This window comes from Phycodurus eques, chromosome 3 (assembly GCF_024500275.1).
Source record: "Phycodurus eques isolate BA_2022a chromosome 3, UOR_Pequ_1.1, whole genome shotgun sequence".
NCBI classification, from domain to species: Eukaryota; Metazoa; Chordata; class Actinopteri; order Syngnathiformes; family Syngnathidae; genus Phycodurus; species Phycodurus eques.
Genome location: NC_084527.1, coordinates 8,328,892 through 8,355,121, shown reverse-complemented (window position 1 = coordinate 8,355,121; position 26,230 = coordinate 8,328,892). Strand labels below are relative to the sequence as shown.

The 26,230-nt window shown below is 39.2% G+C and overlaps 2 protein-coding genes across 3 annotated transcripts in view; one reads left to right on the top strand and one right to left on the bottom strand.

Moving 5' to 3' along the window:
* Positions 1-2,193, bottom strand: part of dock8 (dedicator of cytokinesis 8) — a 93,741-nt gene extending 91,548 nt beyond the window's left edge. For both annotated transcript variants that reach the window (XM_061671898.1, XM_061671899.1), the window contains exon 1: positions 1,996-2,193. In XM_061671898.1, coding sequence (XP_061527882.1) covers positions 1,996-2,048 — 53 coding nt within the window. In that variant the 5' untranslated portion in view covers positions 2,049-2,193. The remainder of the gene's footprint in view (positions 1-1,995) is intronic.
* Positions 2,090-24,321, top strand: cbwd (COBW domain containing). Its single transcript, XM_061671114.1, has 17 exons — positions 2,090-2,187; positions 4,085-4,204; positions 4,954-5,087; positions 5,374-5,460; positions 6,921-7,017; positions 7,211-7,302; positions 10,163-10,222; positions 10,927-10,964; positions 12,811-12,857; positions 15,726-15,812; positions 15,903-15,947; positions 16,634-16,690; positions 19,755-19,806; positions 22,145-22,213; positions 22,331-22,396; positions 22,540-22,666; positions 23,842-24,321. Exons 1-17 carry the CDS (start codon positions 2,090-2,092, stop codon positions 23,907-23,909), a joined length of 1,344 nt encoding a protein of 447 aa, XP_061527098.1. The 3' UTR covers positions 23,910-24,321.
* Positions 24,322-26,230: the final 1,909 nt, after the last annotated feature.

Below are 26,230 nucleotides of genomic sequence, written 5' to 3'. Positions count from 1 at the left end.
TCCAGAGACCCAACTACTGTATGTGCATATAAGCCTTGAAAAAAAGACTATTCAGTAGTTCATTTATCGCACACAAACAAATTACCGTCACGAGGCACATCAATAGTATAAGCTAGAATACTAGCTTTAAAAAAAAGACGAGCAATTACTGATATGACATCACACATTGGCAAACCAATATGTGCACTAGCACTTTTCCGTGTATTTCTCATTAAACTCACCTTCTGCTATTTACACACAACAATAAATGTTAGTAAATGTGCACGAGGGGGATTCAAGGATCGCTAACAGGACATCTTTTGAAATTCTGATTAAAAAAGCACTATCAAGGAATTAATCCTGACAACAGCACCATGATTCCACCAAATGGTGCCAAAGTAATACTTTAATTGCTTTGGCCTGGGCACAAAAAAAAGTGAATAACTGTATTTTCAGAGGGAAAAAAAATGCAAATATATGAATGTGCGAATGCCAAACCAAGATTATGCGGGGGTTGACTGTATATGAGTCAAAGCCATTATTATTATTATTCATCCTTTGTGTAATTTGACAGAAGGACATCAGAGAACCTTAACTAAGAAACCTAGTTTAAAATTTTGGAAAAAATTGCATAATGTCTCCTTTAAAGCAGTGATTCCCAAACCCTGTGCCACGGCAATTATCCATCCATCCATCCATTTTCTGAGCTACTTCGCCTCACTCGGGTCGCGGGCATGCTGGAGCCTATCCCAGCTGTCATCGGGCAGGAGGCGGGGTACACCCTGAACTGGTTGCCAGCCAATCGCAGGGCACATACAAACAAACAACCATTCGTACTCACATTCACACTTACGGGCAGAGTCTCCAATTAATCCATGTTTTTGGGATGTGGGAGGAAACCGGAGTGCCCGGAGAAAACCCACGCAGGCACGGGGAGAACATGCACACAGGCGGGACCGGGAATTGAACCCGGGTCCTCAGAACTGTGAGGCTGACGCTCTAACCAGTCGGTCGCCGGCAATTATCCAATTCCACTTAATTACTCTCGATAGTATATAGTTAGTATTATTTAGGCATATCTATGCAAGGTGGCACGGAAGGCGAGTGCCTCTCAGTTCTGAAGTTGGGGTTGGGACTCCAGCCTTCCGGTGTGGAGTTTGCATTTTCTGCTCGTGCTTGTGAGGATTTTCTTCAGGTGCTCCCACAATCCCAAACCATGCATGACGGGTTTATTTTACACCCTAAATTGTCCTTAGGCGTGAATGTGATTGTGGAAGGTTATTTTTCTATGTTTGTCTGTAGCATATGTGCCCTTCAATTGGGTGGCGACCAATCCAGGGTGTACCCTGCCTTTTGCGCAAAATCAGATGGAATAGGCTCCAGGACACCCGTGAACCTAATGAGAATAAGCAGTATAGAAAATGGATGGATGGATATCAATGCCAGCGACTTATAGTGACAGGGAGCTTTTCCACTGGATGGCAGAAGGTACATAATTAACCCTGTTTATCCACTTGTTGGGATACTTATGTGACTTGGTACAATAAAGGCTGGGAAACACGGCTTCAAACCCATCACGTGTGTCATTGCAAAAAGGGGGAAGCTTCACATGCATTGACAGTTATTCACAGGAAACGCCCCTGTTTGGTTGTTTTAATGAGTTAGCAATGAGCATAAGACACAATGGACTTCCATGTATTGACTTCCTCTACACCTGCAGGAACCATGAGCACATGCCTACTCATTTACAGTAGAGCGTGATCACTTGTGACACGCCATAGTATATAGTAGTGATGCATGCAACCATTTAACAGGATATAGTACTAATGTACGCAACTATTCAACAACGTCAACTCCAATGGGATCATACAAAGCAACTTGGATAGCACACCGCCTATGGTATAAGTAACCTGTTGCCCTGTCGACATGTGGCTGCCTGTTCCCCGTTACAACTCGTCAAAACGGTTGCACACGAAACATAAAAGAGTTGGTTGTTTTCTTTCTTTCTTTACTTACCTGTTGATTTTTAAAGCAAAAGCCCGTCGTTCCGCACTGCTCACAGAAGCCATGTGAGGCCGGGGGTGGAAAGTCCGGTGGTGGTGAACAGAGGATGCGACACCGCTGCCGCGGGAAGGTTGTCTTCGGTGTGTTCGGCCTGAGTTCTGCCCGCCCGCCGCTTCGCTTTCGCCCGCCCCGGCTGTCACCGAGGCACCGCCTCCGCTCCACACAAAAAAAAAACAACAACAACACTGCCGCCGTCAAGTTTCCAAACGAGTGTGCTTCTTGACTCCAGAGTCCGGAAGGAAGTGCTCACGAGTCCACTTCCGGTCTGGGATAGAGCGTGCCAGAAAAGAGAAAAGTGAAGAGAGAAGTGAAAAGTGACGAGAGAGAGAGAGAGAAAGAGAGAGAAAGAGAGAGAGAGAGAGAGAGAGAGAGAGAGAGAGAGAAAGAGAGAGAGAGAGAGAGAGAGAGAGAAAACCGTGAATTATGCAGGAAACTGCTGATTAACAAAATAAAAGCCAAAAATACAACGAGGTCTTTAAAGTCATTAAAATGTGATTCCATTAAAAAGGAATCGTTTACTTGTGTATGTATACTGTAATGGCCCCGATCTGCTCAAGGATGGAACTTTTTTTTTTTTTTAACAGACTGCACATTCATTCAAGAGCTGCTATCGACGACAAATCACACCCAGAATCTTCACACACCCTGACTTGAGCCAACGTTTAAGCTTAAATGTCCCTTTGCTCTTTCATCTGAAATGTTCCTTCCCGCCGTTAATGGCCCACACTCAGTCACAGAGAATACATTATTATTATTATTATTATTATTATTATTATAAGGGCACATATTAAATAACCATTCACACATACTGACAATTGTGAGCAGTAGTTTTTATAGTAAGGTACGCGAGCTCCCTCTAGTGGTACTCAAAAGAGTCACAGTTCAGTTTTATGGAAAGCTGCAGTGCGTAGCTACTGTCGCCCCCTATGCTGGAATTCTGCATTACAAAAACCGAGCTGTCGCTTTGATTTGACGTAGCCCCCCGCCTCCCCACGGTGTGATTCTAGACCGTTTTTAGTTTTGAAGGACAGCTAGTGAAGACAAAAGATGGATTTTTTTTTTTTGGAATAGGTAATTATTGCATGATTATATGCTACAGGAACGCCAAATAATGTTTCTTTATCTTTTTTTTAATATATATAAACAGCTGAAAAATAGAGCAAGATGTTAGAGGGGCTGATAGGCTTAATCAATATTATGTCATCTCTTCTCGAAGTGGCTTGGGTGAAAATTACTTTTTTTTTTAAACAAAAAGGTAACTTTTAAATTCAGTGTATTTGATTTTAATCTTTAAGAACAGTTTGTTTTCGTGCATTTATTTAGGTGCACTGTTTATGTAATATTTGTGTAATGTATTTAGTTTAATATGAGTGTTAAAAAGATCAGCAAGAAAATGAAAAAAAATACATTATTATGAATTAGCACTAATGTACAAATAATATACTAAGGGCAAGTACCCTACAATATCTACGGCTTCATTAGTTGTATTTTGCGCGTAATATGACATCTTTTAAGGGTTAAAAACGCAACTTTCTCAATTTCACCCAAATGTTTAAAAATATATTTGATGTAGATTTTTTAGATAATCCTTAACAAAATTATGTGTAACAGAAGTAGAGAAAATGACCACGCACACACAAATCTGCTGTTTGGTTTTCTCTGAGAAAGCGCAGCTATGTTCCCTTGTGATTAATCTTGGTTATAACATTAATTTAATCATTCGCCACGGCGAGGGACGGTGTAAATATAAATAATCGTTCCTCATCTGAGACTTAAATTGGATTTAGCCCTTAACGGTATCATTTTGGGGGGACAATTTTACCGGGGTGGGGCGTAAACCTTATTGCTATTCACAGTATTAGCCGGACTATTAACCGTGCTACACACTGCCAAAACCTGTAAACTCAACACGAAGTTGCTATTTTTTTATTTTATTTTTATATATAATTTGGTTGTTTGTGTGATTCAATTGCGTTTTTTCCCTTTTATGCACATTAATTTGTCTTCTGATCCAAACTGGAACTTTTGTCATTGGTCGCAGTATTCGCCGGACTGTCAACCGTGATGTGCAGTGCCACAACCTGAGAGGGCAGTTTGATGCTGCAACTTGTATAGTGAACTATAACACTTTGCACGATTGTGTGGTTCAGTGCAACGTCAGGTAATAGTTTCGTGTTGTTTTATAAACTGATAAAACAATAGTTAGGGTGCTCTCACGGTGAATTCGAGATGGACGAAGTGATGTCGAATGGTAGCTACTCGCTCATTGAATAAATGAGGGCGACATCTGTTAAAAGTTACTTTTAAAACCACGACAAGCCTGAGGATACTATAGTGATAAACCCACTGACGTTTACTGTGTTAAATGCTGTACACTTGCGATTGAGTAAATGATATTTGTATAGTTGTAGAATTGTGAATTTTGTTTGCCATCGGATTTAACGTTGTTACTACATCTATCGAATTGAATCTAGCTGGATCGCTAGAAAAATTGTAATGCTGTACACTAACCTTGGGTCCGTTTGTGATACATAACATGTATTAGTTGGTTGTATTTCGCAGCGTTGTAAAAACTAAACTAGGAAATTCCAGCAGTTATCTTATTATTTCTTTTGGGCGGGGAGGCTTAACACACACAAAAAAACAATTGTGTTGTGGCAGTGCACACATAAATTTGAGGTGTTTCTCATATTTTTCCCTTTCTTACGTGGCTGAAAAATGCAGCCAAAATATTAGAATCTCCTTTCATTATTATGCAATGTAGTTCCGTCCGCCCCAGTGACTGATTAAATCAAAATTTGACATTATAATTGGGCAAAAGGCAGATTACTAGTATTACTGCATCTTGTTGTTGTGTATCCAATGAAGGGTCTGTTGAATGTGCTGTATGTCTTTGTGTGGATTCATCAGATCATCTTGTCTGCCACCTGATGGTCTGAACGGGATGGAGGATGAGGATGATTGCCCAGAGTTGGTCCCCATCGACGCCCAGCATGGTGCTCCTGAAGAGCAGATCCCTGTCACCATCATCACTGGCTACCTTGGTGAGAAACACCTCGTTAGACAGGCACACACACACATACATACATACATACATGGATCCATATATAGATACATACATTTATAGGTAGATATCTAAGAAGCGTCCTTTTTTTCCCCTGACACTGCTATGAAAGGGCCAACCTACAAATTTGTAGATTCCTGCTTTATTCTCATTTTATTCCCATAAAATCTTGTTAGCTCCCATGGAAAGTTTCCAAATTTCGCAACCCTTCTAGTAAACGGTTCTTAAAACCAGGGTTTGCTCAATGTATTTCTGTCCTTTTGTAGGTGCTGGCAAGACCACGCTCTTGAACTACATCTTAACAGAACAACACAACAAGCGGATTGCAGTCATTCTCAATGAATTTGGAGAAGGTAAAGCCAATGTGTTGATAGTACTAACTGGTGGTCCTGGATCAAAGTTTAGGAGTTTTCCACAACAGGGCAGCATAACTACAACTATGATGGGCCATGATGAGTTCATTGTATTTTACTTATCGCCCTGTATTCAAAATGCACCACATACAGTGGGTACGGAAAGTGTTCATACTTCCTTAAATTTTTCACTCTTTGTTATATTGCAGCCATTTGTTGAAATCATTTAAGTATTTTTTTTTCCTCATTAATGAACACACAGCATCCCATATTGACAGAAGAAAACATAATTGTTGCAATTTTTGCTCATTTATTAAAAAAAAACAAAAACTGAAATATCACACAGCCCTAAGTATTCAGACCCTTTGCTGTGACACTCATATTTAACTCGGGTGCTGTCCATTTCTTCTGATCATCCTTAAAATGGTTCTACACCTTCATTGGAGTCCAGCTGTGTTTGATTATACGGATTGGACTTGATTAGGAAAGCCACACCCCTGTCTATATAAGTCCTTACAGCTCACAGTGCATTTCAGAGCAAATGAGAATCATGAGGTCAAAGGAACTGCCTGAAGAGCTCAGAGACAGAATTGTGGTAAGGCACAAATCTGGCCACCGGAGGAGTGGCTTCAGAACAACTCCGTGACTGTTTTTGAATAGCCCAGCCAGAGCCCTGACTTAAACCCAATTGAGCATCTCTGGAAAGACCTGAAAATGGCTGCCCACCTACGTTCACCATCCAACCTGACAGAACTGGAGAGGATCTGCAAGGAGGAATGGCTGATGAGCCCCAAATCCAGGTGTGGAAAAAGCATCATTCCCAAAAAGAATAATCTGAATACTTATGGCTGTGTGATATTTCAGTTTTTGTTTTTTTAATAAATCTGCAAAAATTTTAACAATTCCGTTTTTTTTCTGTCAATATGGGGTGCTGTGTGCACATTAATGTGGACAAAAATGAACTTAAATTATTTTAGCAAATGGCTGCAATATAAAAAAGAGTGAAAATTTAAGAGGGTCTGAATACTTTCCGTACCCACTGTATACTCATGAGAGTGAGGCCTTTTCAAATGAAACTGAAAGTCTACACGAGTCACATATTGACTGTTTTATTTCAAATACATTGTTTTGTCCATCTGTCATGTTTTATTCCTGTTTTTATCTTAGCATTTTCATATTCGTAAAGCGTCTTTGTGTACCCTTTAAAAGCGCTCTATAGAATAAAAAATGCATTGCTGTTATGTTGAAAATCATAAAAACTGTCACTGTTCAAAATTCTTCTGGAGCCACCTAACTGAATGTCTGTCTGCATTTTTATGTTATATGCATTTTTATGTTATTTACTCTGCTATAAGAACACTTGAAAAATATTTTACGTCTTTATGTAATGCATTTTTGTCTCTAGTTCTGTCAAGTTCCAAGTTGATGGCATTCCTTCTTTCTCATTCACTCTCCTACAGGGAGCGCCCTTGAGAAGTCCCTTGCTGTGAGCCAGGCTGGAGAACTTTATGAGGAGTGGCTGGAGCTGAGGAATGGCTGCCTCTGCTGCTCTGTGAAGTATTTCCATTCATATAAAAATGTTATCAGTTGTGCCTTTTTATTATGGAATCGTGCAAATTAATAATCTTTTACATAAAATAGTTAATGCACTCAATCACGATTTTTTTTTTAATTTACATTTTTTGCTTTCGTTCCAGTTGTAACAATTGTATAAGGTACTTTAAATTTTGTTTGTGTTCTTTATTTTCAGGGACAATGGCCTTAAAGCCATTGAGAACTTGATGCAGAAGAAGGGCAAGTTTGACTATATACTTCTGGAAACTACAGGCCTTGCTGATCCAGGTAACACGAAGCGGGCAATTATTAAAAAACAAAACCAGTGTTGGACACTGGCTGACTCCAATTTGTTCAACAAATAATCACTTGCTCAGAACTATACTCCTGCCATCATAAAATCTTTATCAACTGTGCAGGCAATGCTTTGAGTGATGTTTAAACTTTCGTGATTGTCATACAAGTGTAATAATAAATTAACCACTGTTCAACGCTACAAAAACAACACTCACTTTAATGTGCAGTGACAAAGGTGCTATTGAAAGGCATCACAGATTAACAATGTTTAGAGTTTTAACGATCTCAAAACAAGTTAACTACTGCACAACATTTTCAAGTAATTTTAACGATCTCATTTGTCACACGTGTAAAAACAAATTAACTACTGAAAAAACAACAAAAATTACCACATAACTTCCAGTGGGTATTGTTCTTCTGATATCCATCTTCTCCTGACAAACGTTGAGGCCGCTGCTTATTTTGGAACAGGTGTTGCAAAACACACCGCCAAAAAAAAGCTGAACTCAATTACAGAGTTATGCTTGTGGAACTGAGCTCTTGTGAGCTACCCGTCATCATCTGGTGTGTCTTCATGAATGTCAATTGTCATTCTCTTGTCATTCTCCCCATACAGTATCTCACCAATAATCGTGAGTCTCTCCCCACAAACCATATGTCTCTTGTAATGCCTGTGAGAAGCATCATGGTGCCATGCCATTCTAGAAGTGGGTTGGGAAAAGAAATAACAGTTAATGTCTAACTGTTAACAGTTTATCCGGTAACCAAATTGTGGTTGCAAACTGTTCTCCGTCATTTTTGTTGTGTAAATTGACATTGGAGACACATTATACAAACTTAACACAACCAGTTGGTTGAGCTTCAGCAAGCTTCCTAATTGGCTATTGTTATGTTATAATATATATAATATAATAATAAGAGAGGTAGCCGATAATCGGGCCTTTTCTGACTTTGATCAGAAGGGAGGTAAAATTCCCAAATTTGACCCGATTAATCATATGCGCGGTGCCGCTTCAATTATGTTGATGTCCCCATCAGAGCTTTGTGTTACTATCACAGAAGCTGATTCCTATAAAGGCAACAAATAAAAAAACACCATTAGAAACCAGAAACCATACAGCCCCAGTGTTTGAATCAGGAAATCAATAATTGGCCATTTCAGATAAGCTTGGTGCCGGCTGGGCCATGTTGCAAAGTGACAGATGTGACAGAAGGTGTCAGCAAGGGTGGACATATCCCACCCGGACTCTCGCACTGTCGGCATCTTCAATCCTCCTGGCACGTTATGGGTCCAGACAGGGTTGTTATCTACTGCCATTGGCCCTGCAACTGCTGTCAATCATAATGCCACCTTTGGGGGGAGGGTGTTGGGAATTTTGGCCCTCCACCCGGGGAAGGGCTCGGATGACTTGCATGAAGCATGTCGCTCAAAAACATTGTTTTCATTACACCCCCATCAAATATTTACAATTCTTCTCTATTCCCAGCTGGCAGCTTGACAAAAGTGCATTATGTGAACAAGAAGTGGCTGTCACGGTAACATAGGGTCCCATGATGACTTCCTGGATGGGAAAATGGAACAAAACCAATGTAGCAGCTGGAGATAAACAATTGAAAGCCTTGGATATTGATATAATCTGCTACTAAGAGCTCGCTTGGAAAAAAATGTTAGCCTATTTTGAAAATAATCCTCTTTTGTCTGTACTGTAGATCGAACTGCCATAATAATAAAATTTTGTGCAGAACATAATTTTGTCTTGATATTTCTACCACTGCAAAAACAAAAAGACTGGAATCTCTTAACATAAAAACCAATCCATTCAGGGATGCAGGGTTTTGAGTTTTTCTTTTAAGTAATGGAAATGGGAATAATTAATTCAATGTTCTTACTTTTTTTTTAAAGAAGACACATTATGCATTTAAAAAAAATATTTTTTAATTTTTTTTACACATTTTCCAACCGTTCACCCAGGTGTCTTAATTGTCATAACATGTCTGTGGCATACCTAGGTCAAACTATCCCAGGGATCAAGAATTATGGTACAGTACAGTTTACACACCCTATTTCTTGACTTGTTGAAATTTGCCCATTTAAGGGCAGCCCCTTATACGGCCGATTGAGCAACTCTACCCCACCCTGTACACTGCCGTGGCTAATGCTGAATTTGGATTTCATTACCATGCTGACTGGGGGCAGAGCGTGACTAAGTATGTGCCGCTTATCAGAACCTAACACGGTTAGCTAGCACTAATCTGTTTCTTGGAGCAGCTCTGCTTACCTTTTGGCTTTAACAGGGTAGAAGATACATTACACATGTGGGCAATGTGGATGTTTCTGCATGATAGTGTTTCAGACTATAGTTGCTTAAAAGTACCTCTGGATCTTTGTGAAGCCAAGCTGCCAGGTCATGGTCATAGAAACTGGAGGCAGTTATGTAAATTATTTTTATTGGTTGGACAAGCATGCCAGAGAGCAAACTATTTGTGTAAAAGAAATGAAAAACAAAAAAAAAGTTGTCCCTTTTAAAAAATATTATGTTATTAAAAATAAGTAAGGTAATATTTTCCTTGTCAGAGAAGTGTGAAAAATCAGTTAACACCTGTTAAATGTACAAAGACCTTAACTTTGATAACACGTGAGGAGGTGCATGACGAAAATGGAGTCTTGCTACTTTGAATTCATGTGCAATTACGTCACGTAACGTCCTCTGTATACTTTTCTTGTGTGACACAGGCATATTTTTCCTGAAAATTCAAATTGTACAACCTCGATCCTATGCGACTTTAGATTTTCCTTGCTTTGTGTTTGTTGCCTTGTTTACATCAGGACCACATCTGGTTTGTCCTACAGGCGCTGTGGCCTCCATGTTTTGGGTTGACGCAGAACTTGGCAGTGACATCTATTTAGACGGTGAGCGTTTTCGTCTCAGCTGTCATCAACAATCATTGTAGGCTTCATATTGTGGCTTGTTAAATGAGACAACAATAGTATTACATCACTTTATTACCTTCAAACACTACTATTTTTAATATTGTGAGGTAAAAACAATAAAACCCTTCAACTGCAAAGGTGTAAAAGTAAAGATTTGTTCCTCGCACCACCTTTTTTAAACATTCTTAGTTGTCATAGTAAAAATAAGTTAACCAACGTAAAGAATAAAAAACAGCATTTTGCGCAACTATTTTTTTTACATTTCAAATTGTAAGACAACGTGGGCGTTTAACTTTCAAGGTTAAAGGTTGTCCTTGGAAAAGTGATTTAAAGACATTATAACAGGAGTGGCTGCTGTGTACCCAAATGGTACCTAGCATGTTTGTGGGGATGAGATGTTTGTTTGTGTGTGTGTGTGTGTGTGTGTGTGTGTGTGTGTGTGTGTGTGAGTGTGTGTGCGCGGCGCGCACGCGTGCGCAGTGAATGCTCAGCTGTCCGCTGTGTTGTTACAGGCTAGTCGACCAAAAGTCAAAGAGAAAAGAGAAAAACATCTCTCTCCGTCTCTTGACAACACAGCAGACTTGAAGTAAAAAAACAAAACAAAAGGCTGCATGCAATTTAGTCAAGAATGTGCACAAATTGTCAGGAATTCCTTTAACTCCTCGTCATCTTGTTTCTTTCAGGTATTGTGACCGTCATCGACGCCAAGTATGGACTCCAGGTATTGCTGTAGCACTGATTTTGTTTGGATTAAACGTTACAATGAATAGAACATTCAGAGACAACAGTTGATAAAAGTCTATAAATCACAACAATCGTGACAAAAATATGTGATAGGGATTACATGTGCAACCTAATCCACAAAACTATCCCAAAATGTGATTTTCATTGATTCAGGGCCCTTCATTGTATTCCCATTTATTGTGTTAAATGTAATTTAGCAGTGCACAAACGCTTTGAGATAAAATATGATTTTTTAAAAGAAAATCACTAAATTAAAAACAGTCAATTTAGGCCCACCGCACACAGAGCGACGTGACTGAAGTAGACAGTCGTGAAAAAAAAAAACACTGATTCATTCAGTTGAACTTGATTATTGAATCTATGCTTACAACATTAAAGCTTGAAATGATAGTATCACCACATCGCCCTGAGTCCAAATTAAAACCTCACCTCATCAGTAAGAGCCACCTAAAGTTTGAGTAAACCATTTTTATTTCAAGATAGAATGGCATGCCCATTTCTAATGCAGTACTTGACATGCTCATGAAAACACACAGTCACTTTTAAGCCGGTTTCAGATACTAAAAACCCATGAGATTCAAAGATTGCAAGTGCATAGCAATAGATAACACACACACACACCCCGCTCTCCCGCAGTTATTTTGAAAAAAAACAGGACAAGTGACACCTACATAATGGGCTCTAATGCGAAGGTGTCGAGCCAGACGAGGTGGGATGCCAGAGAAGAGAACGTCCAAGTGAAGCATTCATTCCGACACACCTCTCCCTTCACGTGTTCCACAGAAAATCCTATTATCTAAAGTCTTTTGCCTTAACTTTTGCAACACGCAAACACTTTCCAATGCATTTTTGTCATTCCCTTCGCCTGCAAGAATGTCAGTTTGACAAACGGGGTCTGGATCAAGATTAACACCCCCTGCTTCTGCTGTCACATATGAAACTGTTATTAATGACATATATAACAGCTTGTCCATTAGAAAGAACCACGCAATATTTTTTGTTTGTTTTAAAGTAAGAAATACAATTTAAGAAATACTATTAGAGATTAAAGTTGAAATTCTATAATCTGTTCTAAAATCCATAATTTTATCATTTAATAAATTGTACTCTTAAAAATATTTGAATTTTACTAAATTAATTCGAATATTAAAAAGAAATACTTTCTGAGAATAAAGGTGATGACAAAAATATCTATTTAATGCTAAATGTACGCAAAATGTGTAACTTTATCAAACTAAAGTTGTCATGTTTTTGAAAAACATTTAGAAAACTGAGACTGCAATTGTAATATTGAGGCAAAAGGTGTAACGTTACAAGAATAAAGTTGTACTGTTACAATATTTTTTTACTTTACAATATGTAGTCATAAAATTACAAAACAAAACTAATATAATGTGGGTATAATACAACTTTACCAAAACAAAGCAAGGGAAAAAAGGAGAAATTAAAGAGAAAGAAATGTTGGGATTTTACCCCCAAAATAAAAAATAATGTTGGAATATTTCAAGAAATTGGAATATGAGAAAGAAAAAGTGTGACATGACAACAATGCTGTGTAGTCATAATACTATGAGACAAAACAACTACATTTGCAAGCTTAACTGTATGACATTACGAAAAACCTCTGGGTATTGAGTCATAATGTTACAAAAAAAAAAAACATACAACCCGGAAACACAAATAAATGGAAAGTGCTCTCCTGTGGTCTCCATGTGTTTTCAGACTAACAGTTTCAAATGACACAGTTAACATTTGTGTACTGCACATCATTAACTTTTAAGTGCATGTCTACACATAAAACTAAACACTGTTCTTTTTTGTAGCATCTAACAGAGGAAAAGGCTGATGGACTTGTGAATGAGGCAGAAAGGTATGCTTTTTCTGTAATATGAATATATCCATCCATCCATCCATTTTCTGAGCCGCTTCTCCTCACTAGGGTCGCGGGCGTGCTGGAGCCTATCCCAGCTGTCATCGGGCAGGAGGCGGGGTACACCCTGAACTGGTTGCCAGCCAATCGCAGGGCACATAGAAACAAACAACCATTTGCACTCACAGTCATGCTTATGGGCAATTTGGAGTCTCCAATTAATGCATGTTTTTGGGATGTGGGAGGAAACCGGAGTGCCCGGAGAAAACCCACGCAGGCATGGGGAGAACATGCAAACTCCACACAGGCGGGGCCGGGGATTGAACCCGGGTCCTCAGAACTGTGAGGCTGACGCTCTAACCAGTCGGCCATCGTGCCGCCAATATGAATATATTCAAATCCTAAATAGACAACTGTGTATTTTCAACACTTTGTGCCAAATTGAGCAGGATTCTCGCCACCCATCTTATCTTTCTGTTTATGAGCCCAAAAACAGCAACTGTGCTGTTGTTTGTTAGACATCTAATGCAGATGAAGTAATGCCTCGTTGCACGACCCTTTTATATTCTTCATTCTTCTTAAACTTAACATCTTCCTTTTGAGTGCCTCTGAGAGCTGCCTCCGAAAATCCTGATCATATACTGCGAAGAGGATCTAAACTAAACACACAAATATGAACGAGAATTTGTAACATACTGTATGTGCAATGGATATAAAAAGTCTGCAAATGATTGTTCAAATGCCAGGTTTTGGGGATTTAAAAAAAATGAGACAAAGATAAATAATTTCACAACTTTTTCGACTATTATTGTGACCTGTAACCTGTATGACTCAATTGAATTAAAAAAAATAAATAAAATCCTGCGATTGGCTGGCAACCAATTTAGGGTGTACCCCGTCTCCTGCCCGATGATAGCTGGGATAGGCTCCAGCACACCCGCGACCCTAGTGAGGAGGAGCGGCTCAGAAAATGGATGGCTGGATGGATGGATGGCCAAAAAGTTCAACCTTGGTTTCAAAATTTTGCAAAATCATACCTGACAGTCAATTGACAGACTGACAAAAACAGTCACTGAGTAGTATAGGGTTGCTAGTTATCTGGTAATGCTGGTACACTTTTTTTTTTTTTGGACAATTGTACAAAAAGATGTAGAGTCCTCTAGCACTTAGAGCAGTTTGAATGTCCAATATAGCAATGAACATTGTGCAAAGGGCGCAGAGACTTCAAGGAATGTATGCAGTTTAAAGTGACTAGTAGTGCGATCATCTGGGGCAATGCTGATTGTGCAAATGTTGCAGATATTACTCAGTCAGTGTGCAAATGGGGCAGATGCTGCTCTGGCATGAGTGGCCAGTATTGGTCAACAACAGATATGCAAATAGTGCAGCGTGGCGAGACTACTACCGTGAGTGCACGAGTAATGTATAATTGGGCCGACAGAAATGTGACAACAAACTCAAGACAAAAAAATTGGCAGTATGTTGCAATGGAATTGTAGGTTAGCTGTTTAAGAAGTTGATTGCAAGAGGGAAGAAGCTGTTGGAATGTCTGCTAGTTCTAGTTTGCATTGATCGGTAGCGCCTACTCAGGAATTAGCTGGAAGAGCCGGTAACCGGGATGTGGAGGGTCCGAGAGGATTTTGCACGCTCTTGTCTTAGTTCTGGAACCGTGCAAGTCCTCAGGGGTGGGTAGAGGGGTACCGACAATCTTTTCAGCAGTTTTGATTGTCGGTTGCAGTCAGAGTTTGTCCTTTTTTTGTAGCAGCACCAAACCCGACTGTGATGTAAGAACACAGGACTGATTCGATGACCGCTGTGTAGAACTGCCTCAGCAGATCCTGTGGCAGGTTGTGCTTTCTCAGAAGCTGCAGGAAGTACATCCTCTGCTGGGCCTTTTTGAGGACGGAGTTGATGTTGATCGCCCACTTTAGGTCCTGAGAGACTGTGATTCCCAGGAACTTGAAGGTCTCGACGGTTGACACAATGCAGATGGACAGCGTGAGGGGCAGCTGTGGCGAAGGATGCCTCCTGAAGTCCACGATCATCTCTCCAGTCTTGAGCGTGTTCGGATTTTTTATTTTTATCCACTGTATCACTGCTTTTGAGAAAGTATAAATAGGCACCAATGACTCTCACTGACAGCACTTTAGTGTACTAGCGCTTCTGTGTTTGCAGCACTGTTGTTAGTAGAAGCACTGCACGTTAGCTGGTGGCAATAAATATAGAATTTTATTAAATTGATTTTGGTTAAGGTCCTCTGTGTTAAGCAGGTCATTAATATTTAGGTTTGAACATTAAAAAAGTAATTATTCCAATGGCATTTAGGGGTGCGCATGTGTTGAATTGGCGTTAGGTTCATGAGGGCGTTCTTGGAAAAGTTTCTCCCCTATAAGGAGTACCGAGACCCAAATGTTTTGAGAACCCCTGGTATTGACAATTAAGTATTATCTACTGTACATTGCTACATTTGAGGTGTGTTCATCGTTCAATAAGCAAAAAAATTGCTGACGGCAGCCATTGGAGTAATACTGAGGTTATCCTCATTTATATCAATGGGGGGAAGAGCTGGCCCAGGCCAACTAAACAGTACGCAGGGTTCAATTGTGCGTATTATTTATGTATTATTGTTTACTTCCATGTTGTCACTGCCCGGCTTTCACACTTATTTACGTGCAGTTTGGGCATTTGTTAATGCAAGATGTTTCATGAATTCTTATCAATGCAAAGAGCCATATTAGATATGTGTCACTTGAAGTGTACATGGAAAATCGGCTGTAGGCATTAAATCTGAATTGGTCATTTAGACCTGCAGTATAAATCCAGCCTAGTAGTACAGTAGTGGTAGTAAATGTTTTGTATGTCTTCTAGACAAATTGCGCTCGCTGACCTGACAATTATCAACAAGACCGATCTGGTGAGGGAGGTGGAACTTGCTCAAATCCGAGACGCTGTCAGGTAAGCTCTTTGTGTTCTTCACAGTGATGTGGGCACATTTAAAATGATGGATTTGGAAGAAGGAATAACATTTGCTATTCCCACCCCCAGGTCAATAAACGGTGTGGCGAAGATCCTGGAAACCCAGAGATCAAGGTAGTTAGCGCCGTCGCGGTCACAGCAGGGTCTTTTTTATCGGGAGATTATAAAGCTTCTCTGCGGCCCGGCCTCCCTCCTTTGTTTATAAAGTGTGGCAGATGAACTCCACATACTGCCCCTGCTCAGATCTTCATATCAAAGATGAAGGGGCGTAGGCGTGACATTGCACTAGAGGGACCACCTCCCCTTCCTCCTAACACACACTCACATGATGAATACATACACAAAGTGCTGCATCCTGAATAAACACCAGAAGTGCATGGGTGTCCGGTTACCCAAGATGCTTTGCTCGCTGACCTTGGGTCTCCCTGCCAACGGGGGTCACACGTGTGTGTGTGTGTGTGTGTGTGTACGTGTACGTGTACCCTCTGTTTGCTTGTTATTGGACCTAGGTAGCACCTGGCTGACACGAGCAGTGTCTATCAAAGGTTTGGGTGTGCATGTGTGTTTGTCCATTCCGCCCCCCAACAGAGTTCAGACAAGAGCAAGAAGATGAAAGAAGCCACGCAGTGAGGGGTTAATCAGAAAAACCTTCTCACAAAACAGTCTGAATGTATTTATTTTACATCACTTTTCGGCAGCTTGTGACAAAAGTTGGAAACTCTGCCTTAGCCTTCACCAACAGTGTGGGTTACATGATTATAAAACTCATGGAAAAAGTCTAATGTAGTCTTCTTCCACAGGGTGGACCTCTCGGAAGTTCTCGACCTTCACTCTTTTGACAGTAAAAACGGAGCAAAGTGAGTTTTACTATACACTTGTCATTGAATTTACAACGAAGATACACTACACTATTCACTTTATTGCTTTTCTCCATTTTAATGGGCCTCTGCAGCAGGAGAAAAGGTCACGTTATCAGATCCTTGTTGTGACCCGGTCAATTTTGGGGCATTTTTTTCTAACTACAAGAAGGAAGTGGTAATGCGCTAACAAAAAAAAAACCAAGTTTACCACTATTAATGTGGTTATACTACAAGGAGAGACATTTAATGTAACATAACAATAATTGGAGAAAATGCCATTTTATGAGACTAGAGTTAAACAACAACTGGAAAAACTCAGAATTTCATGAATTGTGAAATTTCAAGACAAAAGTGAGAATTTTATGAGAATGAAGTTATAATATTACAAGAAAAATTTTAATTTTACAATAGTCAAAATCTCCCGAGTAAAAAAACGTGAAACTTTAAAAGACTATCGTTGTAATATTAAGTACAAAAAAAAAAAAAAAAACTGTACAATAACTGTACAATAACATAATAACTAAGTCAATATATTATGAGGATAAAAGTGTGAATGAGAATGAAGTCTGACTAATGTTTTAGAATAAACCTAAAGACAAAACTGGTAATTCTACAAGAATAGTTATATTGTGGCGGCACGGTGACCGACTGGTTAGAGCGTCAGCCTCACAGTTCTGAGGACCCGGGTTCAATCCCCGGCCCCGCCTGTGTGGAGTTTGCATGTTCTCCCCGTGCCTGCGTGGGTTTTCTCCGGGCACTCCGGTTTCCTCTCACATCCCAAAAAACATGCACGAATTGGAGACTCTAAATTTCCCGTAGGTGTGACTGTCAGTGCGAATGGTTGTCTGTTTGTATGTGCCCTGCGATTGGCTGGCAACCAGTTCAGGGTGTACCCCGCCTCCTGCCCGATGACAGCTGGGATAGGCTCCAGCACGCCCGCGACCCTAGTGAGGAGAAGCGGCACAGAAAATGGATGGATAGTTATATTGTGTGTGTGCGTGTGTGTGTGTGTGTGTGTGTGTGTGTGTGTATATATATATATATATTTGGTCATTCAACAACTGTGATAGTAAAGTTACACAGTTAATGTAAATAAATTATTTATCACAAAATCTGAACATTTTTACAAAAATAGTTGAAAACTACTAGACACAACTGGTAATTTTACTAGAATAAAGTTGTAACAAAGGAATTTTTAATTAATTAAATTAATTAAATTGCAAGAATAAAGTGGTTATATTCTTTGTTAAAGTACAACATGGGAAAATGTGAGAGAATGGAAAAACTCGAGAATAAAACTGATGCAAATAAACTATCAACATTTCAAGAAAAGAACTAATAATTGTATGCAAAATAAACTTAAAATTACAAGACATAATTCATAACTTTACAAGAATAGTCAATAAAGTCATCATATTACATAAAAGTATAACTTTTGTGAGAATACATTTTGGTCATTCAACAAGATTAAAGTCGAACTCTGAAAAGGAAAAACTCAGAATGTGCAGGTGTACCTAATGAAGTGTCTAACAAGTGTAAACTGCCGTGTTTTTTTTGTTATTGTGCCGGTTGCTAGGTTACAATGATATTAGTGTTCTGCATTGACAGCCTTTTGTTGCTCGCCCATCTGAAGCATTTAGCTAACAGTCTTTGACACTGTTGCTCGCCATGTTTCACTTTAATTAACAGACTCTTTTATTGCGCGCCTCCCCCCACCTCCCATTACACCTTGGGGTGGTCATCATATTGTGTCCCCCTTCTCCCCTCTGGTAGAATGTCATTGTCATGAATAGAGTCAGTGTTCATCCCTTCATGTGAATGAAATGGGCTGTGGCGTTAAAGCTCTCTTACATGCCCTTGGTCAGTGTGTGTGAGGCCAGCTGCAGAGGATTAGAGCGGTGTGTGTCCACTGGCTCCCGAGGAGTCCCCCTTGTCCCAACAGATAGCTCCTTTCCCCATTGCCTTTGAGAGTCGGGGAAGGGGAACGGATGGGGGCGCCCTCCTCCCCTCCCCAGAACCCACACTGGCTGTTTGAAGCTGGGCCCCCCTGCCGCGCCGCCTGTGTGGTACTAACTAACAGCGCACCGGGCTCAAACTGTTGGGCACAACATTTAGCCTCCTTGTGAGGTCAGCGAGACCGGGAGGGGGGAGGCCCGATGGCGAGAACAATGGGTCGAGTTTGTTTGGTGGCTGCAGTGGGTGTTTTGTAGGCTTTAATTGCAATTTCTAAAGTTTTCACAAGTCCATTGAGGGGTGGTGTCGTTAAGCGCCGATTATACAGTAGGATGGGGGGCATATACTATACCGTAATCCACAGCTGAAGAAAGCAGAGATACCATTTATCTTCCTGCCAAAACCATTATTCCTAGATTTTTACATGTAATCCCTGGGGGCTGTTTACAAAGCAGTGTTTATTTCAATATGGATGAAATCGTATCATTGTACTTGTTTAGACAGTGACGTTTATGAGCAAATATTTGAAAATGTGTGCCAACATGGACAGGGGTTGAAAGGGACACAGTTTGTCAAAATTCAATTTAAATTCAGTTAAATTAAATGTTTCAGTATTTATAAAGTTGGTTTACAGCAGAAGTTGTCTCAGGGCACTTTACATATGGAGCAGTTCTAGAACAATGCTCCTCATAGACTGAGAGACCAGCTGAATCCCACATACCCAAAGCACGAGGCAATGGAGGCAAGGAAAAAATCCCTCTGAAAAAAGAAACCTCAACCAGACCTGAGACTCAGTCTGGGGCGGCCGTCTGACTCGACTGGGATGCGTTGAGATACAGTGATAGAGGAACTAGAGATTTGCAAGTTTTATCAAGAGATGCAGCTGGGTTATAAGGAAGCAGTGTGTACTATAATAATGAAATTAGCAACAATAGTGTTGTAGTGATAAGCTATATTAGTGAAGTATTACTAAAATAATTGTATTAATTTTAGCACCCAAAAAAACAAGGATGGGGAGTCTACGGCCCGCCATGCAACCTGTTATAAATGTGTAACTTCGGGATTGTAGAAAACATCATATTAAAACTCCTATTTCTCCTCTTGACAGTCTAGCAGAGAAGCTGCACATTGCGAAACCGAGCAGACCTCATCTTGACAAGGTATTGTTTAACTCTCCCACCGTACTTTTTTTTTTTTTTAATTATTCACTCCCTTCGCCTTTGTGTTTTGTTTGCTAATTCATTTGACACATCATTTCCTGCAATATTAAGGAAATGCATTCTCCTTAAGGCTTAAAAAAAATAAATAAATAAATAAAGAAACTATGCCCCGCATCCCTTCTGGCAGCGACACCACAGTGAAAACTCCCTCCCCGGCTTTTTTTTTTTTTTTTTGTGGCGATCAACTGAGCCTTTTGATGTTGTGTTGTTTTTGCAGTGTCTTACAAATACACCCACTTTTGGTCATGCACAGCATGCATAAACTGCTCAGAAACGTCTCTACAATCCAGTTTTTACATAAGTTGGATCAGGTTTTGGCTTTATAGCAGACTGTATTTAAGGATGCAGTTCAACATCAAAATTGTCATTTTCCAAATTTATTTTTGAGTATCTTTTCATTAGGTGTTTTCTTTAGAAATGGGCCTAAATGACTCATGAGCGCAGTTTGGTTTCTGTTGTTTCATGCCTATTAAGTTTTACCACAGGATGGATACAGATGAGACGTGTGTGTGTGTGTGTGTGTGTGCGCGTGTGTGTGTGTGTAAATAACGCCATTGTTGTCTGTTTTCGCCACGTTCCCTTTTCCCGCATGAAGCTCGACCCTCCCTCAAGTACCCCTCAACACACACGCACACACACACACACACGCACCCAACCCCTCCTCACCCTGTTACTCTTTTCATGTAAATGAGAAAGCTGTTTTTCTGTTGTTATACCAAATGACAAGGAAGTGTGTAACCTTAACACTTCAACACAAAACCAGCAAATATCTGCAAAGTGCTCCTTTAATGCCACAAGGAAGCTTAGAGAGGAGGGTGAAAAGTGAAGCGGGGGGGAGTGGGGGTGCTGTTTCGGGCTGTTGTACGCAGATGAAGAGAGGTGCCGAGTGGAGTTGTGGTTTTCGACATGGTCGTTGACAAAGTCATCAACCAGGGTGTCTTTTGTTTAACAGTCATAATGGCTTTTTTTATTCCACTGGTCTATAAATTAAAAATATATTGTTGTATTTTGAATGTCTGCCATATGTTGTATTGAAGATATAAACTGAATAGTCGCAACGTTCGGAGGATTTGCACAAATACTGTACTACAACCATGCAAATTGAGTCGAAGACATCGTTATTTTCGAAAAGAATGAATACAACTAAATAATTTTAGTTTTATGACAATAAAACTGTAATATTATGAAAATGACACTGCAATATTACAACAATGAGGTTGTAATATTCAGAGAGCAAAGTTGGAAAGTTACAGGATTTTTTTGTACGCAGTGATAATTTTGTAAGAATAAAGTCCTAAATTATTTTACAAGGATAAAGCCATGATATTAACAGACAAAGACGTTTAGAGGGGGAAAAAAACATCACAAGATAGAACTTGTGATTTTAAGAGAATAGTCGCAATTTCATGAGAAAAAGCATGTATTTTTGCAAGCATAAAGTAGTAATGTGCAATATTACAAGATACTATAATATTACAAGAAAGAAATGAAGAAAACAAAATAAATAGTAAGAGAAACAATTTAACTCTTATTGCAAGAAAAATATAATTTTCTGAGAATGTTTTACTATTACAAGAATTTTTTCTAACCTTATAAGAATAAAGGCAGGAATAAAGAAAAGAAAATATTGCTTCACTAGAATAACAAATTTACCAGGAAGAAAAAAAAAAAACTTTATCGACTGAAGATGTAACTTTGCAGTAATTTTCAGTAATATTATGAGTAAAAAGGAGTGATATGGTGAAATTTTATGAGGACTGGCAGTTGTGCGGGAATAAATTTATAAATTTACAAGCGTGTAGCTTGTAAACAACCATGTAGCTTTTAAGTGAAACAAAGTTGTATTATTACTGGAGAGAAAAAATAGACAGAACTGTTAACTTTGCAAGTATAAAGTTGTAATTTAAAAATGTTATCTTTGTCATAACGTTACAACTTTATTGGAAAGTCCTGCTTTTACAAGGGGATTTTTTTTTTTTTTTCCCCCGATATGGTCGTAATTTCATGAGGGAAAAAAGTCATGATAGGAGTTTAAAATCTACATTTTATAAAAGTGTCAAAATAATAGTAATTCTGTATCATGAAAATGTTTATGTATTTTCTTTTATTATCATTCGGTAGGCGGAATTTGCAATCTGGCTCACGCATTGGATCACATGATGTGTACTTATGTTGTGGCTACTGTGTGTTTACAGTATGTCATTGAATAGAGCAGAAAAGTACATATAATGTGACTGTCATTTCATTTGTTTTAAAATGAATCCTCCTCTATTTTCAGAGTATTTTAACAGTGACTTTTGAAGTGGCGGGAAGTGTTTCAGAAGACGCTCTAAATGTTTTCATTCAGGTACAAACGCACGTGATCATCCTCTGCTTTGCATCCCCGCTCCCATTCCCCCAATTATCTCCCTCACAATGCACCCCTTTGAGAAAGTAAAGCCTCTCTTTTCCACACATTTTGAAGGATCTCCTCTGGGAAAAGACACTGCGAAACAAAGAGGGGAAACCCATGACTGTCATTCGCTTAAAGGTACAGTAAAACACAATGGTCACCATGGTGGCGGGCAGCCATCAATAACCCGCTCCCTTATTATCTGTATTCAACGGTCCCGGGCCCTTTCTTTCACCGCTGATTAATCTGTCACTCGCAACATGTGACGTGTGTGTTCTTAGGGAATCGTGTCATTGGCGGCCAAAGCCCACCAAGTCATGCTGCAGGGGGTCCACGAGCTGTATGAGCTCAATGAGACTCCCCAGCTTTGGGAGGAGCAGCCGCGGATCAGCCGGCTGGTCTTTATAGGTAAAGACACACACACTACTTTTCACGCATGTTCCCTTCATTCACTCGCATTAAAGTTGCACTCACTAATGTTCACTAAATGCAGCTAATGTGTAACACGGTCATTGAAGCATGAGTCTTTATATCTCACGAGAAAGACCGAGGAGAAAATCCACATTATTTCTTACGGATCATTCTAATGACATATGGAAGTACTTTTTTTAAATGACAACTAGAATAGTGGTAAGTAGTCAGTTACCTCAACTGATATATTTACTGTAAATAGGCTCTACTATTTACAAAACAAAAATAGGGATATTGGGCTTCTCGGTGAAATTTTAGGGGGACCGTAAAATGCAATCTGTTTTCTAAGGAAGAGCTGAAACAGAAATCCATGGATCGACCAATAAATTCCGTCAATTAGAATTGGTATTTGAAGAGTCCTTTTGATCTTGCTCTTCACAGTTTTACATCACGAGACCAAGACAACACCTAACAATTAATCAACCTTACCTCGCCTCGTGAGGCTTCAAACAGGATATTCTCAGAGGGAAGTAGCCACTAAGCTCAGAGTGTCACAGTGTCATCAGCAGGTTGCAACAGAGAGACTGGAAGAGTCACAGAAATGCATAGCAGTGAACGTCCTTGCAAATGCACTGGTTCATTCACCGCTCAAACACCTGGGATAAAATTTTCCGTTCAGCTCCTCGTTAGAAAACACCAAGTTGTGTAAAAAGTGCTGAAAAACATTTAACTATTGGACAAAGTTTAGAAAGGGTTAAAGTTCACTTGTACAAGGTTATACTGTATTTTTAGTTCATCCTGAAATTTCACTCAAAATTTAATTGGATGAGTTAATTGGTCATTAAATTCGTTCCGCTTCACACCCAAAAAGATTTTTTTTTAATATTTTGCATAGTCTTTCCTGACTGAGCTATTTGCGGAACGAACAGTGAGTTTAAAACCTTGGCATGTACCGAACTGTGATTTCTGACTTGCTAGTACACCCCTAATACTGTAGATAACATCATAAACAATAGGAGGATCCCTGGTGGGATATATTTCAGTCATCTTCAACTGTGCATGTCTAGATTTTGAAGTCTGTTTTAAACGGTTTCCTCAAGCTGATGTCATTGACTATTGCAGATAATGGTAACATGGACTGTTTGTGATGGGAATTTCTGTCTGTCCTTCAGGAAAGAACTTGGACAAAGATATTCTCCAACAACAGTTCATCTCCACTGTGCTACAAAGGCACGAATAATCTGAAGATCTTTTCCTGGAAAACAGTCAATTCTGTAGCAAGGTTTTGGATTTCGGTCACTTAAGAAGGCAGATTAAGCTTCACTTATTCACTGAAGATTGAAGCACACCAGAGGTTAGCTAATGATAACACTAAGTCCAAACATAAGAGGACTGTCTCTTTACTTAGAAAAGGGCCTTCTGAAAAAATACATGATAATACTGTAATCATGTGCTGGATGTTACTTATGTAAGTAATGCAATTAACAAGTAACATGGTTACAAAACTATTTTTAATTAAGATGGCAAATTCCACTGGAGAATGAAAATCATGCATCTCCAATTATTATTTACTTTTTACATGAAAAACGAATATTTTATTTTGTGACTGTGTGTGTGTGTGTGTGTGTGTGTGTATTTCTAAAATAAAATATTTGGAGTGAAATCATTTTCGTTTCACAGCATTAATACATTTGTTTTTAAAGCTCTAGCTTGTATGCTTGTATGTTTTAGTGTTATAATACCAATAAATATAATTTTGGTTTCCGAAATATACTAAACTTTAAACCTTCACCTCATTAAACTAAACAACAGCAGAACATCAAGCAACAAGAAATATCACATGATATACCTCCCAAAATGTACAGTTTGAAACACATGTACTTCATTGTAAAACTAATACTTTTTCCAATATTGGAAATCATGAATTTGTAACTTAATTTTTCTGGTATTCTCTAAAATTATAATGCGTAAAGGTTACAACAGTAAAACATAATCCAACATGATACATGCTAAATTGGAAAAAGTACATTAATATGTCTCAGTTTGTTGTGATAAACTATAAGTTTTACCAAACCAATGATAACTTGTTTGGAGAATGCGTTTTAAGCAATTTCATTGTAAAAGCAAAACAAAACAAAAAACAAATAAATAAAAAAGCACACCCGTGTGCCGAAGTCGTTCTTTTCCTTTCATTAAGAACACGAGCTTAAATGATTAACAGGTTTGCGCTGAGGTGCTGCTGCCTTCACCTTAAATTAAGTCTGTACACGCCATAGTTGATATTTGGCTGCCATGTGAAGACCATTACGCGCACACACACGCACTAACGCACACGGGGTCAGGTGAGGAAATGGGTGGAGTTTTCCCAGCTCTGCTCATTAGCAATGGAGATGTCGTTTTTGTTTGTGTTTTGTTTTTAAACACATCCGCTCTCTTCGCTTTGAGGATGGCTCCCGCTTTATTCAAGCCCGGGTCGTAAACCCCCCCGAAGCCCTGGCCTCAGTTGAGCCGAACGGCACCGTGCAGCTGCGGCCGTTTCCTACTCGATTCTGATGCTGATTGGCCTCGTTAAGAGCGGCCATTGGCTCTTTGCTGCGCTGCCCCGCGGGACGTCCCACCACGGCCATTTTCATGGTCACGCCCCCCCCGCGGACATCCCGAGGTGGCAAACTAAACGAACCCGCGGGGTGATTCCCACCGAAAAAAAAAAAAAAAAAATGGAAACACTTGCTTATCACGAGTTAAGACGTGCTGTTACTTACACGACTTCAAAACATCACACACCGCTCCATGCCAACTATGCTGAGAAAATGTCAAATCATACCAAAAATACATTTTAACTTAAAAAAAAAAATATATATATATATATATTTTAAATATATTTTAAATATTCTAAATGCTAATTTTGCTAATAACGTAACTTTTACATGAGTTTATGTAAACCACAGATGTAAGCATGTTACAGACTATGGTATTCATTTACTGTATATGAACTATTTTTATTATATTTGCAAAAAAAAAATAATATAACCAATATTTACTTTTATTAAATATGACAGCTTGTATTTAAAGTACTTAATTTTCGGTTGCACATGATTCAAATGTGGTGAACTGACGTAATGTTCCCCTCTTTGCACGAAAATAATGAAATATATGTTAGTTTAACGCATTTTAATCATTTGCAACCGCTATGTTTGAATTAAGTAACTTCAATTGACTTTTTTCAGTGTATAGAAAGTTTTTCTATGAGTAATGTTTAAATATTTGTTTGATGCCGAATGGCCCAGTGTAACACTTTTTTGTCTATACAGTCATATATTTTGACTGTCGTGTGGAAATAAAACTTTACTTTATAATGAATAAAATATAAACCTTTTGTCTTATATTTACATCGTATTTAATGTGCATACAGTACTTATGTGTTTGATGCAAGCTAGCCCATAATAACACTTTAAATATTTTGTGTTGAAAAGTTTATATTTCTATAAAACTTGAATTTGAATCACAGTCCTCCTTTGCTCCCACCCCCTACCCACCACCCCCGCCCCGAGCCCCGAGCCA

What these genes read in the sequence shown, in the direction of transcription:
- cbwd (XM_061671114.1), top strand. Translation starts at nt 2,090, where the DNA reads ATGCGACACCGCTGCCGCGGGAAGGTTGTCTTCGGTGTGTTCGGCCTG. An exon ending in TGCCTCTGCTGCTCTGTGAA is followed by an intron (nt 7,018 to 7,210) that starts GTATTTCCATTC and finishes CTTTATTTTCAG; the next exon opens with GGACAATGGCCTTAAAGCCA. An exon ending in CTGGAAACCCAGAGATCAAG is followed by an intron (nt 15,948 to 16,633) that starts GTAGTTAGCGCC and finishes CTTCTTCCACAG; the next exon opens with GGTGGACCTCTCGGAAGTTC.